At 45.8% G+C, this 11,317-nt stretch overlaps 1 protein-coding gene across 1 annotated transcript in view; it reads left to right on the top strand.

Moving 5' to 3' along the window:
• Positions 1–496: 496 nt before the first annotated feature.
• The window catches only part of LOC149290004 (phosphatidylinositol 4-kinase alpha), a 63,478-nt gene continuing 52,657 nt past the window's right edge, over positions 497–11,317 (top strand). The window contains exons 1-5 of the mRNA XM_089489959.1: positions 497–740; positions 8,072–8,188; positions 8,645–8,738; positions 10,184–10,272; positions 10,616–10,688. Of these exons, the coding sequence (XP_089346085.1) occupies positions 573–740; positions 8,072–8,188; positions 8,645–8,738; positions 10,184–10,272; positions 10,616–10,688 (541 nt within the window). The 5' untranslated portion in view covers positions 497–572. The remainder of the gene's footprint in view (positions 741–8,071; positions 8,189–8,644; positions 8,739–10,183; positions 10,273–10,615; positions 10,689–11,317) is intronic.

The following is an 11,317-nucleotide window of genomic DNA, read 5'->3' as shown; positions in this document are numbered from 1 at the left end:
AACCCCCAGTTTGAAACCGCTTCACCTGCCCTGGGCTCAGCGCTAGGGAACCCTGGGAATTGGAGTTTATATGGGCAAGTGTTCTCCAATGTATCCCTATGGGCAAGGATTCTCCAACGTTCCTCTATGGGCAAGCATGGTTTCCCTCTGGGCACGTCCTGTCATTTGTTTTCGTAGCTCCCTCCTAAAACTCCAATTCCCAGAATTCCCTAGCACGGTCGTTTGGCAGCCTTTTTTGAACCTTCTCTGACAGAGCGCTCTGGGGCCCCGACAAACGCTTGGTCAAAGGGACGGCACAGTGGCGGCAAGCGGGATGACGTCAGCAGAGCGGCAGCGGCCGAGAGCTCTGTCAGGGAGCAGTCAGAGCTCTCGCGAGAAGAAGGGCGGGAGTTGGGGGGTGAGGCCGAGAGCTCTGTGAAAGCCTTGGGCTTCTCGCGAGAAGAGCCACGGGGGGCGGGGCCAGCGGCGCCGAGGGGCGGAGCGAGGGCGCAAATGACATTCTGAGGGAGCGCCCGAAGCGGCGCGGCGGCGGCGGTGGTTTCAGGAGCGGCGGGCTTGTCCTCCTTCCCAAAATGTCGGCTCTGGCCGTGGCTACGGCGGCCGCCGCCACAGCAGCAGCGGTGACGGCGGCCCGCTCGGAGAAACCCAGCAGCCCCGGAGCCTCGCGGGGCTTCTACTTCAACACGGTGCTGTCCCTCGCCCGCTCGCTGGCCGTCCAGAGACCCGCGCCGCTGGAGAAGGTAAAAAAGGGCCGCCCGGAGGGGAAGCCTGTGCGGTTGTGGAAGTGGAGCCCAACCCTGAGGGCCTTGACAGGTGCCACTCTCTCCGGCCCGGGTTGCCCGCCTTCCCACGTGACGGTTGACGCGTGTCTTCAGCAGCCAAGAGTCCCTCAGCCTTCCCTCACTTGCCCCCTCGGGAGAACCCATCTTATCGCCACTTGGAGGGGCTCGGACGCCTTCCGAGGGGACCCTGGGATTTGTAGTTCCTGCCAAGGGCGGGAAGCTCCTCAGGTTCTGTGAGAGGGAGCCCTGGCAGTTCAAGTGGTGCCAAAGCACACTGCCGAAACCCTCCAGTTGGAGAGCGCTTGAACCGCCCTGGCTCAATGCGAGGGGATTCTGGGAACTGTAGTTTTGTGAGACGCTTCGCTTTCTGGGTCGGAGAGCTCTGGTGCCGCAGCAAACTCCAGTCCCCAGGATTCCCTCGCACTGAGCCAGGGCGGGCCAAGCGCTGTCAAACTGGAGGAGTTCTGCAGTGCATTTCGGAGCAGCGTTGGCGCACTCCCTTCTTAGTCTATAATCTTACTCTTTCATTCCTCTATCTATCGCTTGGGCTTTGAAGCCTTGTCGTCCTTGTCTGAGATGACTAAGGATATTTTATCACCAACCGATAGGCATAATGTCAAGGTTTGGGTGTTGGACTGGGACTCCAGAGACAAGGGTTCGAATCCTCACTCGGCCTTGAAAGCCCTCTCTCAGCCTCAGCGGAATTGTTTATTTTTTATTATTATTATTATTATTATTATTATAAAACAATAAACTAAAATACATTCATCCCTTCATATTGGCAGCTTTGATATTTGCAGATTTGACTATTCACCGATTTGATTCATATGTTCTCTCTAGGAACATCTAGGTCCTCCAGTGCAACTCTATGGTCAACTTGCACTAAAAATCGCACTGAAAGACCTAGAGATTCCTAGAGAGACTACTCTACTAGGCCCTCGTAGCTCCTCCAACACAGTGCTATGCTTAGTGTCTGTTGGACATTGACTAGAGTTGCAATGGAGGACCTAGAGATTCCTAGAGAGAATACTCTACTAGGCATTTGTAGCTCCTCTGGCTCAATTCTATGGTCAGTGTCTGTCGGATGTTGACCACAAAGTTGCATTGGAGGACCTAGAGATTCCTAGAGAGGACACCCTTCTAGGCCTTTGTAGCTCCTCCAGTGTCTGTCAGACATTGACCACAGAATTGCATTGGAGGACCTAGAGATTCCTAGAGAGGACACTCTACTAGGCCTTTGTAGCTCCTCCAGTGTCTGTCAGACATTGACCACAGAGTTGCATTGGAGGACCTAGAGATTCCTAGAGAGGACACTCTACTAGGCCTTTGTAGCTCCTCCAGTGTCTGTCAGACATTGACCACAGAGTTGCATTGGAGGACCTAGAGATTCCTAGAGAGGACACTCTACTAGGCCTTTGTAGCTCCTCCAGTGTCTGTCAGACATTGACCACAGAGTTGCATTGGAGGACCTAGAGATTCCTAGAGAGGACACTCTTCTAGGCCTTTGTAGCTCCTCCAGTGTCTGTCAGACATTGACCACAGAGTTGCATTGGAGGACCTAGAGATTCCTAGAGAGGACACTCTACTAGGCCTTTGTAGCTCCTCCAGTGTCTGTCAGACATTGACCACAGAGTTGCATTGGAGGACCTAGAGATTCCTAGAGAGGACACTCTACTAGGCCTTTGTAGCTCCTCCAGTGTCTGTCAGACATTGACCACAGAGTTGCATTGGAGGACCTAGAGATTCCTAGAGAGGACACTCTACTAGGCCTTTGTAGCTCCTCCAGTGTCTGTCAGACATTGACCACAGAGTTGCATTGGAGGACCTAGAGATTCCTAGAGAGGACACTCTTCTAGGCCTTTGTAGCTCCTCCAGTGTCTGTCAGACATTGACCACAGAGTTGCGCTGGAGGACCTAGAGATTCCTAGAAAGGGGTCCTCTCAGGTAATAACATGGCGTTTTTGTTATTTGCGGTTTTCCCATATTCACAGGGGTCTGGTGCCCCTAACCCTAGCAAATATAGAGGGACAAGTGTACTACTACTACTACTACTACTACTACTAATAATAATAATATCTGGCCATGAAAACCCCGTGACATGAAAATGAAATGACTTGAAGGGCACACAACATCATTAGACTTGACAAGTGTTTGGAGGGTGGTGGTTGCTTTTCAGTTCAAAATAACATGTATTTCATCCTTTTTCCTCCTCCTTTTTTCACTGGGAGTGCTAGGCCTCCAAATAGATGTGTTACTCCTATTTCACGTTGCTTGTATTCCGTCGGCCGTAAGAGTTAGGATTGCTTTCTTCTGGGGTGTTCGGTTTGACAGAAAAGATGTCCTCATCATTTACCATGAGCATCAACAAGAAGCCGGCTATTATTATGTAACGTTTCTAATAATGATCCTGAGGCCCAGTTGTCCTTCTAAATCTCAGTGAAACAACAATGTTCAGATGCCTGAGTTTTAAAAGCTGTGCTTTCCTTTGATTTTTTTTAACCTAAATTAAAACAATAACTTAATAATAATCCCGAGACTTAACAGTTGCGGCGGTCAATTATTATGGGGAAACGTTGTTGAGATTGGTGTGGCTGATGGGAGTTGTAGTTGAAGACATTGGATGGGTCTTAGATTGAGAATGTGAGAAACAACTAAGGTCCAAAACACACGGGAGAAATCTTCCTGTTTGAGACCGCTTTAACTGCCCTGGCACAATGCTGGGGAATCCTGGGAACTGTAGTTTTGTGAGACATTGAGCCTTCTCTGTCAGAGAGCTCTGGGGCCACAACAAAGTACAGTTCCCAGAATTCCTTAGCATTGAGCCAGGGCAGTTAAAGTGGCTTCAAAGTGGATTATTTCTGCAGTGTGTTTTGAGTTAACTGGACAGAGTGACGCTCTGCTTTCTAGCCCATGGGGAGCCCTTTCACACCACACAGTTATAGCACTATGATTTCACTTTAATTGCCATGGCAACCTTGGGAATCCTGAGGTTTCTAGTCTGGTGAGGTCACCTCAGCTCTGTGGATGAGAAGTCTAACCCCCCTTCCCTAAAGGGTCAAAACACACTGCAGAAATCATCCAGTTTGAGACTGCTTCAACTGCCCTGGCTCAATGCTAGGGGATTTTGGGCACTGTAGTTTGGTGAGACATTTAGCCTTCACTGCCAGAGAGAGCTCTGGAGCCCCAACAGGCTACCATTCCCAGGATTCCCCAGCACACTCAAACTGGATAATTTCTGCAGTGTGTTTTAGACTGAAAGTGCCAATCCAAGGAGTCCTAGTGCTGGAATTGTGTCCCGTGAAAAAGCCTTGGTGTTTCCTTGTGCCTTCCAGATCACCAAGTGTCTCAGTTTGGCTAGGAGCCATCTGCTAGCTCCCTGAGGATTTGACAGACTTGGCAAGCTTCTTGCTGTGCAAGGATGTTCCCGCACTTGAGCCTGGGCTTTCTTTTCAGCTGAGGTCCAAAACACACTGCAGAAATAATCCAGTTTGGGGCTGCTTTATAGTGCAGGGAGTCCTGGGAACTGTACTTTATTGTAGCCCCAGAGCTCTCTGACAGAAGGCTCAATGTCTCCCAGAACTACTGTTCCCAGAATTCCCCAGCACTGAGCCCGGGCAGTTCAGGTGCTCTCAAACTGGATGATTTCTGCAGGGTGTTTTGGACCAGAGTTAGCCTGCCCACATTTCAGGGTGGACTATGAAACCCCAGAGGCTTTGCCCATTTTTTCTTAGCCCAGACAGACATGAGGATATATGATTATTCAGTTTACACCCCAAATCAAAACCCCATCTAAACACAGGGTTGAGGCATGTGTGGCCTTCTGGGTGACACACTGAACTGCAATTGGACTGGATAGTATTGGACTGCGTTATTATGCACCATTGGCTATGATGGCTGAAACCAAAGTTCACGCCAAACAGTTCCCATCTTGTCAGATCCAGTCATATCTGAAGCATCAACAGGAGTTCCTCCCTGATCTGTCTACTGCCACTCACCTCTGACTATACCCTGCTAATGCCACCTGTGCAGTCATGTTCCAACCCAATACAATTGGCCCTCCATATTTGCAGCTTTGACTTTTGCTGATCTGATTATTTGCAGTTTTGATTAATATGTTCTCTCTGGGGAATCTCTTAAGTCCTCCAGTCCAGGTCTGCTGGAAATTGACCATAAAGTTGTGCTGGAGAGGTTCCCAGGGAAAACACTTCTCTGGGCATTTGTAAGGTCCTCCAGCATGATTCTGTGATCAACCTCTGGCAGATGTCAACTATAGAGTTGCACTGGAGGACCTGGAGATTTCTAGAGAGGTGTTTTCACTTTTGCTGGGGTTAGGGGGTAAAGGAGCCCTGTGAATGAGGAAAAACCACAGAACAAAAACAACACTGTTCTTTCTGTGCATGTACACATAATTTTGCAAATGCTGCACTTGGGGATGGAAGGTGGACTAGGCATGGAGCATCCTGCCTCAGGTTTGGGTTGGATACTCCTTTGGACTCTTCCAGTGTTGTGAGAGAGAATACTAGAAATGTCTTCCTTAGGCATGTCTGACCTATTAAGACACCTTATTTACTGTGGCTCCTTTGACATTCCATCAAGCTATGGTTATGGACATGTAATTTGGGGAACGGATTTGGCTCCCCCTTTGCCTGGTTTCCACCTGCGGACGAAGAGTCTGGCTGTTGCTGACCATTTCTAATTCAAAATATTCTTAACTGATGAACATGTTGGCCTGCACTTAAGGAATGTTGATGGCTTGTACTGTTTTATTATTGATACTCTTTATAGTGTTTCTTGGTTTGTATGAATGATATTTCCAATGTGAAATCGAAGGCTTTCATGGCCGGCATCCATAGTTTTTTGTGGGTTTTTTGTGCTATGCGGCCATGTTCTAGAAGATTTTCTTCCTGACGTTTCGCCAGCATCTGTGGCTGGCTATGCCAGCCACAGATGCTGGCGAAACGTCAGGAAGAAAATCTTCTAGAACATGGCCGCATAGCACAAAAAACCCACAAAAAACTATATTTCCATTGTTTTTGTTGTTAATTTTGTAAACCATTTGAAGGAGGCATTCTGCCAGGAGAGCTATTCTCAAAATACAAGACAAAATGTGATCATTGGGCATGGCGGCGGGCTGGGCTGATGGGCACTGTGGTCCGATGCCCATGGGCCTGTTTCTAGTTCAGCTTCGTTGAACTAGACATATCCAGAGCAAGTCTTTGCATGTTTGCTCATAAGTAAATGCCACTCAACTCAGTAGGACTTCCTTCTAAGTAAACATACAAAGGCTTGCTCTGTGTGACTGGTGCAACACTGAGGGCTTTGGATGGAGAGAGCAAGTTAGTCATGACTACCCTAGGACTAAATCCCAAATAGATTTGTTGCTATGTTAAGGAAATTAGGGCTGCAATTCTGTGTTTATTAAGCAGTAAATATGTAAGTTGTATTGGGCTTAGTGGGATGTACTTCTATTAAACCTGCAAAGGACTGAACCAGTGATTCTCAAACTTTGGTCAGCCAGATGTTATGGACTTCAACTCCCAGAAGCCCCAGACAGCTTGGTCAACAGGAATTCTGGGAGCTGACGGCCAAAACAGCTGGAGGACCAAAGTTTGGGAACCGCTGGACTACACTATCAGTCACTTTATCATTCAGACATAATTTCTGCCCCATTTGTGCTTGGTGAGGGGGGTGTACGTTGTTTTTTCGCTTGGCGCAATGTCACTCACACAGTCTGTTCTGAACGTTGGGCGAGAGCAAGAAGTTTAATGCTTAGGTCTGGCAGGTAAGTCTGTTGCATTGTGAAGATTAAAAGCAACAGGCACAAAGCTTATTGAGAAACAGTGCATGCTTTCACAACGTTGTGGATGCAGAAAGCATTATCCCAGCAATGGCAGCATCCATGTGTGGGTGTTTCCATCTGCAGCTGGCTTTGTAACTTGAACTTCAGGCTGGAATCCTGTACACCTTTACCTGTGGGCAAGCCCCATGGATGTCTGTGGAATTTATATCTGTATGAACTTTCAGAGGACAGCAAATGTTCTTTAGTCTGACTGGAGGAAAATGGTTCTTTCTTGAGGTTATGGTCCATTTCATGAACCAACTATCTTCTCAGTCTGAAGGCGGTGGGGGAGAGAGAATTGGCCTGCATTTTAGATTTGTAGCTTGCCATGTCATAATGACCAAAGGCTTATAATGGTGTTTGTTGTGTTATGTGTCTTCATGTCTTTTCTGACTTACGTCGACCCTATCACTGGATGTTCTTGGCAGAATTTGTTCAGAGAGGATTTGCCCCTTTGTTCTCTGAGGCTGAGAGAGTGTTGCTTGTCCATGTTCAGTGGGCTTCCATGGCCGAGTGGGAATTTGAACCCTGTTCTCCCGGTGTTGTAGACCAACGCTCAAACCACTACACAACACTGACTCTCAATGATGGTATTACACTTGTGTAAAAACAAATATTGGCTTGCCTGGAAGCTTGCAGCCTCACAAACCTGTGCATCAAAAAAGAAAGGGAAGACAAATGGGGGGAACATTATTCAGTATCTCCCCTTTATTTCCACTGACTTTTCCATTTCCCCTCAGTGCACTCAGTTTTTCTAGTTTCTTTCTGTCAAACTTTCCATAAATCCATTCTTTCCCATTTGCCTTCCTAACAATCCTGTGCGCCTATCTGCACTCTTGGACTTTCCTTTGAGATAAATTGCTTTGGGTGGCAGTGCACAGACTTTCAAACCTTCTGCTTGGGGAGGGTTGTTCAGCCCTGTGTCTGCTCAATGGGAGACAGAAGTGGGAAGGACAGCTGGGTCCTGTGACACGTCTACCTGCTAGTGCCACTCTTTTTGCTATTCTGGCCTCATTCCTCTCATATGAACAGTGTTGCGCAGAGCTGTATAGGCTGGATGCTCCATTCGCCACTGCTGCCAGGCCAGCTCCCAGTGACAGAATTACATTGGCCTCAGTGTATGCAGGTTGGAAGTGGGATGGGCATAATTCAGATGATGGCACCTGCAAGTACTGGGCAAACAGAGGAGCTTCACGTGGCCCTTTCCACCCTCATAAACAGGAGAAATGCTCTGGAAGGGAGGAGCATTGCTGAAGAGGCTTGATGGTATTATTAAGCAGTCCAAGGAGGGCAACTTGCCCAGGGTGTGGGTACTGTGTTACTACTACTACTACTACTACTACTATTATTATATACTGCCCTTCTCCCAGGACTGGGACTCAGGGCGGCTTACAACCCAAGCAGTTCTGTCTATCACTCTGCTAAAGCTTTTTACTTTTCCTCCCTTTAGGTACAAAAACTCCTCTGCATGTGCCCAGTAGATATCCATGGGATCTTTCAGCTGGATGAACGTCGCAGAGATGCTGTGATTGCCTTGGGAATTTTTCTAATTGAGTCTGACCTGCAGGTATAATTTTTGATTTAATATAATTTTTCTTTTATCTACAATGTATTGTCTGGTGCTTCCCAAGGTATCTGATGTGGTAGACTGACACTTTCCCTCAATGTACTAGGCTCTAGTATCAGAGCTAAATATTTTGATTTCTACAGAATCAGGAAGGTAGTCATTTTGATTTCTACAGGATTGAGACAGGCCTGGGTCTGAACAAATAGGTCTACCATCATCACACTTAGTTTGGCTTGGTTTCCTCAAAAGCACATCAAATTGTGCTCCATTCCTGACATTGGGATGAAATGTTCATTTGGGTTTGACTCCTCCTCTTGGTTGCAGCGGCTTTTGAAACCAGGCCTGTGGTCTGCACGCCACTCCCTTTGCTTGCTGTTTGTAGACATTACTGTTTCCTTTCCTCTATATCTTGTATCTAAATCCGTATTGTTTCAAAATATTCTGTTTCCATTCTAGCATAAAGATACTCTTGTTCCGTATCTTCTCCGGCTCTTGAGAGGCATTCCTAAAGTGCAATGGATAGAAGAAAGCAATTCACGGAAAAGCCGAGGTAACATTTTAATTTCATTGCGCCCAGGTGTCGGTACCTTTCTGTAGTTAAGAGACTATGTCTTGAATCCAATTGTTAGTCTCAGTTGGAGTAAATTTACTAAATCCTAGGAATTTATGTAATTCGTATTAGCTAAATCCAATCCCTGTCCCAACTAGAATAAACCCATTAAAATAAATAGGTCTTGTTAGTCACCAGTAAAATAAATCTCATTGATTTCAGTGGGTCTACTCTAGTTGGCACTAACACTGGGTTTAGTTATAAATGTGTGAGCCTATATAGGTCTACTTAGAAGACAGTCTTCATGATCTCAGTTAGCCATAGTTCTTTGCAAGAGGATAGAGGAACTGCATCCTGAGAAGTGGGAGTTCTCAATTCTGTTTTTTCTTTGTGTGGTGTAACTGCATTAGAGTGAGTCACAGTGTTCTGGCTTTGGCTGTTATTTAACATACTGATTCCATCATTGTTTGTTATATTTTTGTTATCTTGAGTTCTTCTCTTTCCTACATGGATCTCAGGATGACAAACATAGAGACTGAGGGTAGTTTCATATCCAGGCACTGAGCAGATCAGCTTAGCTCCAGCAAGATTTATATTATCATGTGCTTTCAGATCAGTTGCTCACAGAGGTGTCCTTTCTGTTGTGTGGGAACTACTGCCCTATGAGCAAATCCCTTGAGACTGTTCCCCAATTGTGTGAGTAAGTTACTGTTCCCTGGCACAGTCCTTGTTTCATAGTAAAGATTGATGCAGTCAGTCCCTGGCCGTTTGGTCAGGCTTCCCAGTGAACCAGATGTTGGACATGGATAAGTAACTCTTAAACATCTGGGAGCATATCTAAAGGGAGCATACTTAGGCCTGTTACAGACTGCCAAAATAAAGCTGCTTCGGGTCTCTTTGGAGGTATGCTATTTAAATGATGCATGCATCCTAAGAATCCGGAAGCTGCACCAAAAGCTGCACTCTGGTGCTTAGGAATGGAGTGTGGCTTTGGTGCGACCTCCAGACTCTTAGGACCCATGCATCATTTAAATAGCATACCTCCAAAGAGACCCAAAGCAGCTTTATTTTGGCAGTCTGTAACAGGCCTTTACTACTTATAGAACAGGAACCACAATATGACATTTTTGTCTGTGTGCACATGCCTGTTAATGTACTTTTATAGACTGTACCATCCGATACTGAGCAGACTTAGGCCTGGTTCCATTGTAAAAAAAAATTCTGGTAAATCACAGTTCATAGAGCTGAGAATAAGCCTTAGGACTGCACAGTCCTTGCTCTCCTGCTTCCCCACACTGCTTCCACACCCAACTCTGCGAAAGATAGTGTAGTTTATCAAGTCACATAGTCCAAAGTTTCATTTGTTTTTACAATTGAATTGTTCGTTCTGATGGATGTTCATCTGATTTGCCATAATCCTGTTATGTTTATTATTATATCTTTAGGCATGCTTCCAATTGCAGAAAACTTCAGCTTCTGCTTGGTGACCTTATTGTCAGATGTGGCTTACAGGGATGCATCTCTGAGAGAACAGGTAAAATTAATTGAGGGGAAAAGGAGCATACAGTGCCATGGGTTCCAATTTATTAAAATGTTTCTCTAACTTGTTAAGAATTCTGACACTGTCATCTCTTTGTGCAGCGTCACATCAGCATCAGTTTTTTAAAAACAATCCTGAAATCCTTCTTGATGCAGAATCTGCTTCTCTTTCAAAAAGATAATAGTTTAATCATACTCTGATAGATTCAAGGCTGGGTTACTCCTGTCCTTTCCACTTCTCTTCCTCCCAACCCCGATGAGGTCATAAATTGTACAAATATGTTTCTTGCTTCATTTACACCTACAGATTTTAACTGTGCCCATCTTGAATGTTGTAGGTTATAGAGGCAATATTACAAGTGATGCAAGTGCTGCTGGGAATGTGCCAATCTCCACAGATCCAGGACAAAGGTACTGGAGATGCTTTTCCAATAGGTGGTGCTACTTTTATTACAGCTAATGGAAAATTCAGTTGTTCTTCTTTCTGTTACCTTCATTCTGCAACCAGCCAATACAACTAATACAGTAGCCAGCCTTTAAATGCAAAAAAGGGCTGTTCAGAGTTTTGTTGTTTTTAAGTGAGATTCATTTTACTTCTCCTTTATACCATGGATATATGATTCACTTCAAATATAATAGGAAACTATTGTTTCTTACTCTATCTTCAAAATACAGTACGCCTTGGGTTGCCATGGCCCTTTAACTCACTCTTTGACATTTGTGGTCATGTGAAAGAGATTGGATGCTTCTGCTTTTGAACACATGTTTTACTGTTATGTCTGGCCACAGGCTGCAGAGTTGAAACTGCAGTTTGATCTTGATAATTCTCTGAATGCTTCTTCTAATTCATATGCAAAAGGGAATGGTGTTTTGTTTAAAATGTCAAGCTGCTCATCTCATTGCAGCCACAAGAGAGAGTGGCGAGCATGTCACTCCAGGGCTTGCCACAGCTTTGGCACATGGGGAAAACTGGTTTCCTTTTACATCTGAATTGGGGCATAGTGACAGTAGTGATTTCAGAAAGTGGATGTAGCAGTTGC

Source organism: Sceloporus occidentalis, unplaced genomic scaffold, assembly GCF_023333645.1.
Source record: "Sceloporus occidentalis isolate IW3139 unplaced genomic scaffold, rSceOcc1.0.p SCAF_41, whole genome shotgun sequence".
Taxonomy (NCBI): Eukaryota; Metazoa; Chordata; class Lepidosauria; order Squamata; family Phrynosomatidae; genus Sceloporus; species Sceloporus occidentalis.
This window is presented reverse-complemented; position numbering and strand designations above follow the sequence as displayed.